The following is a 17,172-nucleotide window of genomic DNA, read 5'->3' as shown; positions in this document are numbered from 1 at the left end:
TGGGTGGGATGGCTAACTGACTGTTGGAGGTTAAAAACGTGAATGGAATCGAGGAGTTTTGATGTGTATGGGTTTCCAGGAGAGTCAAAGTGAAAGTTGAAATCTCCAAGAATAATCAGCTTGCCACCTATTGAATTTCCATACTCCAGGAGATTCGGAAACTGCTCCAAAAAGAGAGATTCAGTCAGCTTGTTTTTTCTACTAGGAAGAGGGTGGTAGAGGCAGAAAAAATGGACTGACCTTTGTTCCAGTGTGAGTGTGGTTTGGACTAGTTCAGATGATGTGGAGTAGAAATCAAAGGATGTAGTGTGGTTAAGACAGTTGATCATGGAGTGCTTTGTGATGACAACAGTTCCACCACCATGAGAGTGCAGGGGGAATGACTTGATGGAGTAATCAGTGGTTGTTAAATCTGTGCACTTGGGCTCATCACCTTATGTTTTTAGCCATGTTTCTGTCAGAAAAAGATGTCGATATTTTGATTGTTAATAAAATTAACTAATTCTGTGTGCTTTTCCAATTTATCTCAATCTCATGCATCTTTCTCAAATACATATTGTATGGATTCTCAAGGGCAATTGCAAACCAGAAGTGGGTTTCTGCAAGAGAGTTTCTTCAACTTAAGGCATCACTGGATTTGATTATTCTGGACTGCCCATTGCATATGGCATTACATGTTCACTGACACCCCATTAGCTTGCAAATCCATTCCTCGGAAGACAGTCACTATATTTTGGAATTTTTTACCAGCAAAAGTTCTAAAATATCTGTTTGCCAAGACTGAAGTAAGATAAAATGGTCTTCCCTTGGATAGAGGTATTGGGGCAATTACTATTTTTGATTATTCCTGGTCAGCATAATGTTACAAGAAACCTCACAAATACAATTTATTTTATCCCCCTTCACCAGGTTAAGTGATTCATTGGAGTTTTATGACCTTGGAGAAGTGTACTTTGTCTGTTTTCTGACCAAACCAGGTTCTTACATCTTGATTTCCAGGTCAGTGCTCTGTAAGTCTTTACATTTTATCTCATTACCAAACTTATTGCAGGCTGTTTAAGTAAAATGTCATTTATTTTAAGTAATATGCCATAATTCTGTCATGTTTTCTGGTTTTTCTTAATTCATAGTTGTGTCGTCACTGGAGGCTAGTGTGATGCTTGATGGATTTCAGTGGTATATGCCACTGTTTGGTTTCTGTAATTGCGGATGTCAACAACAATTACCGGGATTAAATGTGGGAATATGCAGGTGAGTCAAGCTGCCTGAGGATAATAACCCCATTGGTTAATAATAACTGTATGGAATGTGGTTCAGAACATACATATGATGTTTGCTATCACTGGCCCAGAGAGAGATAGATAGCCATGATGGCTAGACAGTTGACAATGGCTAATGTGAGAGCCGAGACGTGCACACAAAAGGATGCAGACATCATCAATTTTGCCAACAAGACTGCATCTGTTGCCAAACTACTCATGACCAAGTCACTGGAGGCAAAATTCTGTAATGGGTTTCCCACTCAGTTACAGCCCTGTCATTGCCCACAGTGTCAAAACCAGAGCACTGCATCATGGTACTGACTACTAGGCCAGTACCAAGTACAGTGGCCCATATTGACCAATTCTGGACATTCCATATAGATCCTGATACTGGCAATGGTGACCATTCCCTCAATAGCCAGTACTGGACTTAAGTACCAGATGTCAGCAGACACCCGATTTGGTGAACCATTCTTCCACACCGTGCAGTATTAGACCCATGGAATTTTCATAGACCAGTACCAAACTGGTCTATCACCAGTCCTGGCCCCATTATGACCCAGTACCCACTACAACAACAACCTTTTCTGCTTCAAACGTTAGGCAACACTCAAAGTGAATGCCTCAAATTCACTGTGACCCAGCATTAATGGACTTCTGACTTTGCTGTCCCCAAAAATACTCTTTGCCAGCTTAGTACACACTGCCTTTACAAGACCTTCAAAGTCACTCTCACATGTACCAAATCCTTCCTTGATTAGATGATGCCCAAAGAAGATTTAGTGTTTAGTGCATCAGTAGTCTTCTGGCCTTTATTTTCTCCTGCTCTGTCAATATTCTCAAACAAAATTTCTGCCTTGTTGATTCAAAACACAAAAAAGAAACAGAAGAAAAGAACATCCTTCCACAGTCGTCGAGTTACTGAATCTTGCACTTCTTTTAAAGCAATCCTTTCTTGAGATGGCTTGATTTGCAAGCTAGTGGATTTACTCCTAAAATATTATGAAATATTAAATATTATTGGAAAGACATATTGTTCTCTCCAATTTTTGTTTTATGGTGTCCATGTATTGACACAGTGCCAAATTAAACCTTGAACCTACACAAATCTAAATTGATTTGAACTCTATTCACACTGTGTAGATGCAAAGTTATTTCAAAAATGTAAAAGTATGTAATTAACTAAATGTGTTCTGTTTCAGGTTAGGAGAAATAATTTGTTTGATATGGCAAATGAATATTTCTGGGCCATCAGCCTGAATATATTTCTATGCCATATCAAACTTATTCCTTTTTGACAACTTGGAACATTAAAAACACATATGCAGTTTTGTATATGTACAATACATCTTAGTTTTGTCTATGTACAATACATCTTAGTTTTGTATATGTACAATACATCTTAGTTTTGGCTATGTACAATACATCTTAGTTTTGTATATGTACAGTACATCTTAGTTTTGTATATGTACAATACATCTTAGTTTTGTCTATGTACAATACATCTTAGTTTTGTATATGTACAGTACATCTTAGTTTTGTATATGTACAATACATCTTAGTTTTGTCTATGTACAATACATCTTAGTTTTGTCTATGTACAATACATCTTAGTTTTGTATATGTACAATACATCTTAGTTTTGTCTATGTACAATACATCTTAGTTTTGTCTATGTACAATACATCTTAGTTTTGTCTATGTACAATACATCTTAGTTTTGTCTACAATACATCTTAGTTTTGTATATGTACAGTACATCCTAGTTTTGTCTATGTACAATACATCTTAGTTTTGTATATGTACAATACATCTTAGTTTACTTACAGATAGATCATGTGCTGGAGAACCATGTTGCATACAATGAGGCACTGAAGGAAGCAAAAATCAGGTGAGTGAATGTTGTTCCATATTCAAGACATCCAAGCAATGCATTAAAACTCACCTTGTTATTTAGTTCTCTAGAGCTGTCATTCTTATGAATAAAATAAAAGCTGGCACATTTTTCCTTAATTGATTAGCTTAACATAGTTATATTATTCAATTAGGCTTAGACATTTTTTTCTTAAAATAGATTTTTATATCCCCTGACATATTCTATGGCAGGGGTCTCAAACTCAAACCATGCTGAGGGCAGCATGAGGGCATTTTCAGTGACCCAATGGCTGCATAGCCTTTCTTATCTCTCATGACACCTTGTGAAGCCAATCATTTTGCGGGCCACAGGATACAGCTTGTTGGGCTTCATGCAACCCATGGGCCTTGTCTTTGAGACCCCTGTTCTGTGGAGAGGGCATTTACTTTTACCATGTCCATTTGTCCTGTCCATCAATATGTTAATTTTTTTCTACAAAATAACATTGAAGGAATTTTTTATTTTAATCAAATTTGCTATAAGGCTTGAGATTAGAAAGATTTAGATTAGTTTGGTTTTCATCTTTTCTCATCAAATTTTAGTTATGGCTCTTATTTGAGACTATCATGCCAAAAAATGGGAGCAAATTGCCATAACTAGAGACACATCATGGAAGATCACCTGGGTATCTAACCCACATTCCTTGGATTACTAGTTCAATAATTGATCAGCTGAGCTACTGCTGCTTCCATTTGACTTAAAAGTTTATTTTTGCATGATGATTTCTTTTCTATGCAGTAACTTCTAAACATTCAAGGATTGAAATGAAATTGGGTTTGAGACTTGCTGTTAAAAGGACCTGGTGAAATTTGATTTTTCTTTTACTTTTATCAAAATTTGAGTTATGACCACTGTTTAATTTGAAGTTTACTTTTGTATGATCAGTTGTTTTTCTGAACAATAACATTTGAAGGACTACATACATTTTAGCCATGTTTGTTTTGGATTTTAATACAAAGAAGACTGAATTCATACTGACTTCTCACTTTTTCTTTAAAAAAATTTGGAGCTGCAGTGGCTCATTGGCTATCATGCTAGACACAAAATCACTGGGTTGCATATCAACAGACTGGGTTGCATATCCTTCCCCAAACAGTCTGGGTTGCATATTCTACCCCAAAACAGACTGGGTTGAATATCCTTCCCCAAACAACATGGGTTGTATATCCTTCCCCACAAGTCTGGGTTGCATATCCTTGCCAAAACAGCCTGGGTTGTATATCCTTCTCCATACAGTCTGGGTTCCATATCCTTGCCCAAACAGTCTAACTTGCATATCCTTGCCAAAACAGTCTGGTTTGCATATCCCTCCTTAGACAGCCTGGATTGCATAGACTTATCCAAACAGTCTGGGTTGCATATCCTTCCCCCAAACAGTCTGGGTTGCATATCCTTCCCCCAAACAGTCTGGGTTACATATCCTTCCTCAGACAGTCTGGGTTGCATATCCTTCCTCAGACAGTCTGGGTGTGGCATTCCTCAGGGAAGATATGCTTTTGATTTTGAAAAACCAATAATCTTGATTGATTCAGATAAGATAAATGAGATTCTAATGTAATTATACCTCTTTTCATATGAGGTGGGTTATATAAGATTCCTTGTGTTCATCTGTCCATCCATCCATCTATCCATCACACAGTCTTTTGAATGGGACTAGGTCATAGTTTTGAATCTTTGCTGTGGTACTAATAATATATAAGATTCCTTGTGTTCATCTGTCCATCCATCCATCCATCCATCACACAGTCTTTTGAATGGGACTAGGTCATAGTTTTGAATCGTTGCTGTGGTACTAATAATGGACATTATGTGAAGATCAGTACATTGAACCATTCCTGTGTTCCTGCAGTTTGTGTGAGAGTTTTTCTGATCATTAAATTGATCTAAATAATATTGGTGAGACACTTGACATTTTTAATAAGTCTGGTTTTTTTGTTATTTTATTATTTTTTAACAGAAATCTTCATCTCCATGACTATTTATATGATAAGTTGGTAGAGGAGGCAGCCATGGAGAATTTCAAGTCGGTGTCTCAGTTGACCCAGGATCTCCATGTGTGGCCTGATTATCATGGCAACCGGTCTCCCTTGGCTGATCATACCATGAAGGGAATGGTGAGGATTTATTTATTTTCAACCACACATTTTTAGTCTTGACAGTATATTGTAAATTCTACTCTCTGAGCATAATCAAAACTCACCAGGCAATATGGCCACATGAACTTATGGTATGACCCAGCATCTGTGGGAGTATTCTGTTGTGCCTCTTCTGTCATGCATCCCTCAACATTTTCCAAATTTCAGCTTCACAGAATCACTGAACAAATGTAAACCAAACTTGACAATGTATGACATAAAGGTCTTTTAATATTAACACATAATGTGTGTGTTCCATCAAAATACAGATGAAGATACAAAAACCTTGGAACAGTTCCATCATAAGTGATTAACATCATTAGAAGAAAGTTGTACAGAAAGCATTCTAATGATCCAGATTTCTCCAATTGACATACATTCCCTCATCATGTTAACATTACGGGATAAATTCCACTACCTTCTGAATGCAGCAATCTAGAAATGGCAAAAGTTCAGTATTTCCTGTCTATATATAGCATAAAGTCAATGAGAAAATAACCCATGTCACTGCTTAGTGACTGTCCATTGATTGGAAGTTTATCACTTTAAACATTCGCTTTTTATGATCCTAATTTTAAACCTCCCATAATTCAATATTATCTTTGTGATTTTCAAAGTTTCTTCAAAAAAGTTGGCATAGTATTGAGTAAAAAGATATTTGCTACATCTACAGCCCTGATTGGCATGGTTATTAACAGGACTGTACTCCATGCAGTAGCTAATGCCCTGATGGCTAATTGATACCTTGTGCCATGAGATGTCTCTGTTCTTTTGCACAGAAGCTGCATAATTCCTTGCCTCCATGTGCTCTTACTGTTTAGTGGTAGAATAAATGAGGTATGGAAGTAATAAACACCAGAAGTTCTTCTACAGCCTACTTTGCCACTGACATCCACCTTCAGGCTGATATAGTCCCATCCACCAAGGGATGTTCAGAGTAAAAATGATACGATTCCAAACAATGCACCACAGGAGCAGTGTCAATCTCAGTCAGATTTCAGACAGCCTCAATTCAGGAGGTAACTTAACAATAGGGACAGGAAGCAAGGTTTCTCCTTCATCAGACCTTCTAACAGTCACTGATGACTTCCCACACTACCCCACCTGCCTGTGGGCAGCCTGCTGGAGGGCACCTTACTCTTTCATTTCTGGTAGCCTTGGATTGATCTATTGTTGCAAAATGAATGGATGATTCAAGTTTGTCGAGGAATTTGGATTTCATTTATCCAGCCCCATCCTCATCTCTTCACCTTCCATGAGAGACATGCCATCCAATTTTGGGAAGGTTGGAGGAGATCTGGTCATTTCTGACCAAGTATTCAGTGATGGGAGTTTGACAGCTGAACTCTACTGGGGCTGTAATACAGGTTGTTTCTAGTGCCCAAAACCAATGGGAGGCTCAGGCCAGTTCTGACATCAGCTTGCTTGACAAGTGCAGTGAGGTTCAAAATGGAGACTTGATTAGTCAGGTTTTCCATAAATGTGATAATTTGCAGTCAGCTTAGATTTAACTGATGCATATATTCACTTCCCTATACACCTGGCATTGTGCATGTTCCCTTGGTTTGGGGTTCCAAGGAAAGATATTCTGATTTCATTCACTTTAGTCCAGTCTCAACATCAGCCTATGGTCATTTGCAAAGGTCATCATCAGTGCTGTCACCTCCTTCTGGTAGACATTTTTAGCAGCAACTGTGGCATACATCAATGACATCATTCAAAAATACAAGATAAGTGCTTCTTTGGTTCAGGGCGAGGACAATATTATTTCCCATTTCAATGAATTAGAGTGGGAGTCAATTTCATTGAGAGAGTGTCTGCAACTTATCTCTCTTCTTGTTGGAGCAATGGATTTGATCCTTCTTGGCTGCCTTTTTAAGTGCTCTTTGCAGGTGATATTGCTGGTCCAGTGGTGCCTTTTTCTGGTTGACTGAATTTGGATCTTGACTAAAATATAATAATTCCTGTATAAATGGTGCAAGCAACAATGGCTCATGGCTGGAATTCCTCCTGAAAATTCCCAGCCAGAAGTTTTGATCTGCATGGATACCAGTTGATGTGGTTGGGGAGCTGCCACTTGTTATCTGGCTTCACCATGATCAGTGGCGAGTGGAAGCCAGAGGAGTTCTCTTTTCACATAAACTTTGCAGAAATGAAAGCAATAAAATGTTTTATTTCTGGATGGATCAACCGATCAACCATACAGAAAGACAGTTCTTATGATTCTGGACAAGTTAAAGGTGGTTGCTTACCTGCAAAAACAAGGATCGGAACCAAATCTCCAGACCTATGCATTCTAGTTTGTGACTCTTTGCACTAGTGTGCTCAGCTGATGATAACAGTCCAGAACAGGCAGGCTTAATGTCCTGGCTGACTCACTGTTAAGAAGGGACCCTTCACACTGAATGGTCCATCCATCTTTCAATCTTTCATTGGATTTTAGTGCTGCAGTGGCATCAAATGACAACTTTTTGTATTGAGATGGAATCACAAATTGCATGTCTTCATCTGCCCAGTTCCAGACCCAGAAGCTAGTGGAAGTTCTTTAATTTATTTGGGATAGGTCTGGGGCCTATGCTAGCCTATAATGGTTCTGGTACCAGAGATAATATGGAAAATAAGTGGTAGGAAATGCAAAGTGATTTTTACAGCACCATCATGTGGGACAAGTCCTGGGTGAATGATCTAGCAATAGACATCCCCAGGAAAGTCCACCTGAAACTCAACCTGCTCCAGCAACCATGGTCATATGTGTCTCATCCTTGCTCAGATTTGATTCTCCTTCATGCCTCAGGGTAGAGGGGATCATGACATGAAAAAAATCTGTTAGACCTGCTAACCGTGTGCATTTTATTTACACCCTTGGAATTTTAGCAACAGAAAATCACTTAAAATACTGATGGACTGAATATGCTTGTATGTAATTTTGCATCTTAGTCTTGACTGTGATGAACATTTTTCATAAATTCACCATCTTTAGATAATTTTTTCTGTCCTCCTTGATTTTTCCATGTTATGTCAAATTTGTAAATGACTTAAAATTTTAATATATTTTTAAGATTTAGGTTTTGTTGATGAAGTCATGATCTATTTGTATATTATATTTATTTATTTGTTTATAATTTTTTTCCACACTAATCTGTATGATTCTCTTTTTCTCAGTTCTTACTTTTCATGTATATGCAAAACCTTGTTATGTTTTGACAGGTTATCATTGAAATCTCAATATTATTTACTGATTTCTTCAGGTTAGTGGCCTGACCCTGAGGTCAGATGTGTTGAGCCTGGCAGTACTGTATCTTGCCACTGTCCAATCTCTAGCAGTAAGTAATCTTGAAATTAACTTGTAATATGTAAAGTCTGGGTCTATATCACATTGAATGAAGTTTAGGCCTATATCAGCTTATATATCATCTATGTCCATATAACATTTCATTGTATAAAATCTGGGTCCATATCACATTCACTGAAGTTCAGGCCTATACCACATTATATTATATAAAATCTGGGTCCATATCATATTTTATTGTATAAAATTTGGGTCCATATCACATTAAATGAAGTTTAGGCCTATATCAACTTTAATAACATCTATGTACAGATAACATTTCATTGTATAAAATCTGGGTCCGTGTAATATTTTATTGTATAAAATCTGGGTCTATATCACATTTTATTTTATAAACTCTGGATCCATATCATGTTATTTTATGTAAATTCTGGATCCATATACAAATTCTTGAATGTGAGCAAAAACTTCATGCTTAACAATAAATAAAATTCCTAAGTTGAAATTAATTAAAAAATAATTTGTTATATTAATTTATTTGCTGCTTATTGCAAATGTGATATTTTTATATTTCATTTTATTTTATTGTACTTCTGCTGGCAAATAAAAGATAGGTGTTTTATATTGTAGTTTAATAATCATTTGCTTATGTATTTGATTGTTCTGCACAAACCATGGTACTCCACCCTTTTGTACTTAATGTTGTGTTCTGAACAAACCATGGTACTCCACCCTTTTGTACTTAACATTGTGTTCTGTACAAATCATGGTACTCCACCCTTTTGTACTTAATGTTGTGTTCTGAACAAACTGTGGTACTCCACCCTTTTGTACTTAATGTTGTGTTCTGAACAAACCATGGTACTCCACCCTTTTGTACTTATCACTGTGCTCTGTAGAAACCATTATACTCCACCCTTTTGTACTTAACATTATGCTCTGTACAAACCATGGTAATCCACCATTTTGTACTTAACATTGTGTTCTGTACAAATCATGGTACTCCACCCTTTTGTATTTAACATTGTGCTCTGTACAAACCATGGTACTGCACCCTTTTGTACTTAACATTGTGCTCTGTACAAACCATGGTACTCCACCATTTTGTACTTAACATTGTATCCTGTACAAACCATGGTACTGCACCCTTTTGTACTTAACATTGTGCTCTGTACAAACCATGGTAATCCACCATTTTGTACTTAACATTGTATCCTGTACAAACCATGGTACTCCACCATTTTGTACTTAACATTGTGTTCTGTTAGTGCTATATCACACTGTACATTTATCCCAAATCTTGTATGAAATACAGATCTAAATGTTTGAAAATTAGCAGTAAAATAAACTGTTAGGAAATGTTTAGTAGTAAAATGACAAAAATGATAATAATTTCCATGAAAATGGCAATGGCTTCACATAACTAGCAATATTTGCCAGTATTATTTAACATGTTAGCAGCATTAAATCATTACCTCATCCCAAAGTACAATTCGATAATGTTCAAAATTATCTATTTAATATGTTATTTACTAAATGACCCTTTCAATCTATAATCATGAAAATTAACACACTTAATTTAGATATTGTTATGTATATTTAATCTTCACTGTTTGTTTTTTTAATCATTATATGCTATTGATAATTATATTTTGGATTTAACCTTGTCCAAAATCAAGTTAATTTTCTACCTGACCATTGAGTTTGGTTTTGTAAATATGCTTATCTCAATTTGAGTACAGAACATTGGAAATTCCCCATGAAATGCCTGGTCTATCTGTTGTTTACCACATTTTATATTATAATTTTAGTGTGTGTGTGTGTGGTTTGGATTTTTAACATAGCTAAAAAAAAATATTCAGTTATATCGCTACAATGTCTGCAGTGTGACAGTTTATAGTGATGTCTAGCACTGGGACATCATGCCGCAGACATGTAGCATGATATCCCACCCAGTCACATTATCCTGACACCAGGCTGACGAGTCCTAACACTAACCTCTTAATGCTGAGTGCCAAGCAAGGCAGCTGTTAGTACCATTTTTTTAAGTCTTTGGTATGATTCGGCCGGGGAACGAGCCCACAACCTCCCGCATCTGAAGCAGACGCTCTAACCACTATAATTTTAGTAACAAACCTTCTAATTATAATTGAGATTTTACAACGTAAACATTTGGAACCTTTCTGAATGAAATGTTCACTTGGTAATAGTCCTTTTTTAGACAATGCTAATTGTAACTTGAGATCAAGTAGAGGACTGTAATCTTATTTATCCAGAAATTATTCAATCATGCTTGAAGATCTGAGCAGAAGCAGTGGTATTATTGTTGTGCTCAGATTTTTTGAAATTAATTTATTAAAATTTATGTAATCAAAGATATTCTTTTGGAAATACAAAGTGCTCAAAAATAAAATTCTTTGAAATAGAAACTTGGATTGATAGTGACATACAGATAAGGATGTATTCCTGTATATTATTATTGTGATTCAACAAAAGACTGTTAGCACATCACTACAACTCAGGCCGTCAGAGGTACATCAACACTTTTAGCATTTGATTTATTTTCGAATACCACTAAAGTTTATTCAGAACTTTAATCATTAGGACTTGTCTTGGAAATTCTTGGATTATTTGGAATTTAATTCACTATATAGTAAGTTCTTTTTACATTTTTCACCTTGTATTCTATGGAAATAAATCATTGGTTGAATTTTACAAAACTTGTTGGGTTTTTTTTGTTCTTTTCTATTACTTAGTTTAATACAATAGAGTCGTAATAATATACATAACAAGTGTATCTCTGTTAGTGCCACACCTTTATAACTAAAGAAGGTCGCTGAACTACATTTTATGGTTTCCTAACATAGGTTAAGTATTTCTGTTTAGTCCAAGAGCACATGTATATTTCTATACTTTATACACATCCTAGCTTTCTGAGAAGACCCTTTCTGACCAGCATACTTAGAAGTAGGAATAAATAAATCCTCTGTAGTAGACTTTCCATATAAATGATTACATATTATGCATTGTGATAGGTTACCCTCAACATGTTAACTGTGTATTGCTATTAAATCAGTGGACTGCATGCATTGCATTTGAGAATTCAGTTGTAGTAGAGAAAAGAAAAACATTTATCTCCATTTCTTTTATCAGTTCATTATAATACCTGTACTAAGACATAAAAAAGAAAGTTCCTATTTTGTTGTCTTTTATGCCTCATCACATGTCATAGATCAGGATCACTTTGGTCTGAATTTGTTTTCTTCATTTTAATTAATGCTTACAATGGTTGCTGGAGACTAATAATACTTTATAGAGGTGAGGTATGTAACTTTTGATTACATTCAGGTTTAAAAATATTTTTTGATGGAGGTACCCCTACCAAAGTTTATGGTTCCCCTGTCCCTGTAGATTGAAATGAATAATACCCCTACAAAAGTGTATGGTTTCTCCCTATCAAGGTAGATTGAAATGGAATATACCCCTACACAAATGTATTGTTCCATCCTATCCTCGTTGAATGAAATGGAATAGCCTGAATATTCCTATTATATTAGACTGGTTCTATTGTGTCCTGTTATGTATTAAGTAATACTAGAGTGATTCTTTTCAGTACAGCTCTAAACACATTCTAAGTGAGATGAGGAAGGCAGGACAGGAGATCACTGTTCTCTATGTCTGTGGGGGCTTGCGGAAAAACACACTATATATACAGACCCATGCAGATGTTATAGGTTAGCAATATTTTAGTATCATTTAAACACCAATCGTGTTTGTTTATAGAATGTTAACTCTTAATATTGCATGTAAATCACTGTATTTTGTTGGTACAATGTTTGAATTTAGTATCAAATGCAGATGAATTGTTTAGTGCTTAAATTCAATTACGTTGCAAGATATTTTGGTCATGGATTTGAACTAATTAAAATGCCATGATTCTTCGATACCTTAAGGGATAAAAAAAGACATCGAATAAAAATAAAAGTTACTGCAATTTGTTTAAGCTCAGTGATGTCAGAAAGTCAGTGGAATAAGGGAAGAATGTATAATCGCATTTGGGTTCATGTCATAAGATAAAAGTAATGTTTTGATGAGCATGAATGTCTCTACCTGAAAAGCTGATCTGGAAACAAAATTTACTGGACATATGGGATGGTATATAAAAGCATTACACAGAAAGGTTGTTTAAATAATCAAATTGAAATTTGTTTTATTTGTTTAGGCTGAAGAACAGATGTAACTAATACATGTACATTTGTTATAAACCAGGATTGCCAGTAATCTTGCCTGATGAACCAGAATCTGTCCTTTTAGGAGCAGCCATTTTAGGGGCCACAGCCTCAGGGACGTACAGCTCTATACAGGTATAGTGACTTCTTTAACTATGAAGTACTGAGCTACCCAGTAACAGATACTTCATAGGTGCTTCTTGTTATTATTTGTCTATTTTTTTCCATAAAAACATTGACTTTTAAAAAGTGAAATGATATACAGTGGAACCACACTATAACGTGATAATTGGAGTCCCAAAAATTAGATCGCATTAATATTTGGGTCGCGTTAATGTGGGGTTTACAGTATTTTACTTCTTTCAGAGAATATCTCATTGGCACATATACATGTATTCGTGTCTAATGTGTATGATGAATAGGGTATCAACACCATTTACTATCATGCCATCGTGGCATGCAGTTCATCTATAATGCATTTAATTCCATTGAAAAATTGCACATAGATTTGCAATATTCAATAATTTTTTCTCCAGATCATTGTGTCTGAATTCAGTGTCTAATATAGAGCATGAACAGAGTATCAACACTGTTTACTTGCCATCTGATATCATACCATCGGGGCTTGCAATTAATCCATAATATATGTAATTCCATTGCCAAAATTGCATACATATTTAAACTATTCAATAATTCTGTCACACATCATTATGTGTCTGAATTCAATGGGAAAAATTAACAGCAAAATTTGTTTAAGAAAGACGAAGTATGTGTAAGGTTCATTACGTTCCAGGGTCTATGAACGGTGTCTGTACAAATTTCATACTGCTACAATTTTCTCATATGCATTTCCGTTTACATTTATCCATTGCAAATTTCCAATAATTAACGCTTGTACGCCTATTCGTTTGAACGACTACAGCAAGAATAATTAACAATCAACACATGCTTTCAGCTTGCATATAACTTTTACTTCAGATTTTGTGAATATCGAAAGAAACGTGTGAAAACTACTATACTAATCATTGCGCAAAGTGCAGAGAACGACTTGCGTTTGTGAACTTGCTTTTCCTTAACAGTAATTTAAACAAATAAAAAATAGGAAATTAATGACGAGTTCATAAACAAACACCATACCAATGTAAAACCTGAGAACTAAGTGCAGTAGGCCTGCAATGATCACGAGTCACATTAGTACTAATATTAGTACTCTTACTCATAGCTATAGTCACATTTATACATTTTTTAAGCTCAACACATGTACAATTTCATACCCTTTCAATTTCCAGCTAATAAAGCGGACATTATTTACTGGTCAACTGATTGCGTCAAATAGCACCGCCAAGCCGAGCAAACATGTTGGCGGCTTTCGTATTTTGATGTTTATTAAATTGTGAGAATCTTTTATCAACCACCGCATTGTCTGCTGCTTGGTTGTGTATGTATGCAGTTAAAGAAGAAACACATGTCGGCTATTGTTTGAGCAACGATTGTATACAGAATTAATGGAAGACAATCACAAAGACGACATACTGGCTTTACTCATTGATTAGTAATAAGCAACATTTCTGATGTTTACTTTGGCATAACACTTCAAGAACCTGGTGAAATTGTTAAATTTCAGAAGCCAAGCCACGATCGTATTGGATTTGAATTTGTACGCTTCCCAAAATGATAATAAACATTTTGCACACTATTCCTTGTACTTTAAAAAAAGTTTTTTCAGGGTACGAGAAAAATACACGTACATGTATTTAAAATTTCAGGAACCACGCCACGATCGTATTATATATCACATTATATTCGAATTCATACACGATCTTTTCCCCAAAATGATAATAAATTGTTTTTGTGCAAAGTGCAGAGAACGAATTGCATTTGTTAACTTGCTTTTCCATAACAATAAAATATTTTTATAAAAAATAGAAAATTAATAACGAGTTCATAAGAAAACCCCATACACATGTAAAACCCGAGAACTAAGTGCAGTAGGCCTGCAATGGTCACGAGTCACTTTTATAAAAAATTTTAAAGTTGAATGCATGTACAGTTTCATACCCTTTCAATTTCCAGCTAATATAGCAGACATTATTTACTGATCAACTGATTGTGTCTAATAACACTACCAAGCCGAGCAAACATGTTGGCGGCTTTTGTTTTTTTACGTTTATTAAATTGTGAGGCTCTTTTATCAACCACCGCATTGTCTGCTGCTTGGTTGTGTATGCAGCTAAAGAAGAAACACATGTTGCTATTGTTTGAGCAACGATTGTATACAGAATTAATTGAAGACAATCACAAAGACGACTTACTGACTTTACTCATGGACCAGTAATAAGTAACATTTCTGATAATGTTTATTTTGGCATAACACTTCAAGAACCTGGTGATATTGTTAAATTTCAGAAGCTATGCCATGATCGTATTATATTAAAATTCTTACACAAACAGTTTCAGGAACCATGCCACGATCATATTAAATTGGAATTCATATGCGATCTCCTCTCCATAATGATAATAATTTTTTTATACACTATTTCATGTACTTTGAACAAAAATATTGTTTCATGTGCGAATGAATATACGAAATTTCGGGAGCCACGCCACGACCTTGTTCTATCTGAATTTGCATTATAGCGAGGTGCATTATAGCAAGGTTGCATTGTACTTTTATACTGTTATTTCATAAATATTTACAATACTACAGCTACCACATTGTCATTGCATCTTTACAGTACATTTTATGATATATTTATGCATATAAAATCAGGATGGCGATGATTCATGTGTTATGTGGACTGGTTGATTCTTTTATTATCTGATCATTGATTATGCAAGACATTCAGTCACTCAAATTTTTTTTGAAATACTCAGGATAGAATTTGAATTTGCTTTGAAATTTTAAATATTGGCTCATTTTATGGAAAACATATCAGCTCTTACCTCGTCCATGCTGGAAGTTTACTGACAGTAATGTTCAGATCAAGAACTTTTGGAATTTTCATGACTTGATTTCTGGTTCTGGTATGTTTCAGGTGGTCTTATTTGCCTCATTAGATTTTGAACATGACTTTGGGGTTTCATGTTCAGGATGTTTTGAGGGTATGGAGTCTGATTACATGTATTCTTACAAAAGTGAAATTGATAAGATGTGGAAAGAGCTTATGGTTTAGACATTATCAACAGTCTTGTATGTCATCAGTATTACATTAGCATGCTTACACTAAGTGTTGTTCCCTGTTTGTCAGCAGTGTTGTCATTATGTACACTTTTCTTTTAAGGCAGTACATGTGTGGTTTGCTCAAATTTCTTAAATAATGTATAGATTTATGTTGTGTGTACCAGTGATGTGATTATTGTAATTATTACTTACATTTTGATTCAGGAGGCCATGCAGCACATGGGTGGGAGAGGGCAGGTCATATTTCCAAACAGAGAGGAAGAGAGGTATGTGTATCCCCTTAAGGAATGAAAATAGGACTTGCCTATATATGATTGAGACTGTTGTTGTAGTGTTTAACGCCATTTTTCAGCACACAAAAGGCTATACATGGCGGTCATTATTAATGGTGGAGGGGAAGAACCTGGAAAACCCCCGGAAAGAACCACCAACCCATGAGAAGCTATTGGCAAGCTTTCTCACATACCCACATTGAATCTGAGACTTGAACACACACATAAGGGTGAGATGGCAATGATCCATAATGGAGAGCGCTTTATACCACTCGGCCACTCGGGGCCCAAGATTGAGATTGTATGTCTATATATGCAATTGATATTTTCTGCCTATATGTGATTGAGAATTTCTGCCTGTAATAGATGGAGATTTTCTAGATGTGGCACAAACAAAAAATCCTACTTGCTTATATGTGATTCAGATTTTCTAGATATGTAATTCCAATGAATAATTTAAATAAATAAATAAATCCACTCAAATGATCACAACTATTTGTCTCTTCTAAGACTGATATTCATGCTAGGAATAACTAATTTCAGGTAATTCATCCCTTATATTAAAAACTGAAAGCAGAATGGGGCTCAACTTAACATTTCAAAATCACTCTAATTGTAAACAAGGTCAAGTACTTTAGCTGCTAGCCAATCAGAAATGAGGTCAGGTGGATTTCCCTTGGGGCAGTCCCATGACCTATACCGAATTCATCATCATGTTTGCATTAATAAAAGTACATCTCAGTATCTTTGAAACTGAATGTGTTTACAAGAATGACCATCTTTTTAGGTGCATTACATTTGAGAAGTGGTCACTCTCTATTGAGTGACATCATTAGAACAAAGGTCAAGGTCACCTGATATGAAATCGCATATTTGTGCATATTTTACA

At 35.5% G+C, this 17,172-nt stretch overlaps 1 protein-coding gene across 4 annotated transcripts in view; it reads left to right on the top strand.

The window, feature by feature from the left end:
- The window catches only part of LOC149807032 (FGGY carbohydrate kinase domain-containing protein-like), a 75,288-nt gene that overhangs the window by 51,556 nt on the left and 6,560 nt on the right, over positions 1-17,172 (top strand). For all 4 annotated transcript variants that reach the window (XR_016421652.1, XM_089960926.1, XM_089960914.1 and 1 more), the window contains 6 exons: positions 3,092-3,153; positions 5,135-5,291; positions 8,561-8,635; positions 12,215-12,335; positions 12,871-12,965; positions 16,216-16,277. Coding sequence is in view for 3 of the 4 variants with exons in the window: in XM_089960926.1 (XP_089817052.1) it covers positions 3,092-3,153; positions 5,135-5,291; positions 8,561-8,635; positions 12,215-12,335; positions 12,871-12,965; positions 16,216-16,277 (572 nt within the window). In the remaining variant the exon portion in view is untranslated. The remainder of the gene's footprint in view (positions 1-3,091; positions 3,154-5,134; positions 5,292-8,560; positions 8,636-12,214; positions 12,336-12,870; positions 12,966-16,215; positions 16,278-17,172) is intronic.

This window comes from Sinohyriopsis cumingii, chromosome 1 (genome assembly GCF_028554795.1).
Source record: "Sinohyriopsis cumingii isolate HCF-2022 chromosome 1, ASM2855479v2, whole genome shotgun sequence".
Lineage (NCBI taxonomy): Eukaryota > Metazoa > Mollusca > Bivalvia > Unionida > Unionidae > Sinohyriopsis > Sinohyriopsis cumingii.
Note: the sequence above shows the minus strand (reverse complement) of the source record. Positions and strands in the feature narration are given on the sequence as shown.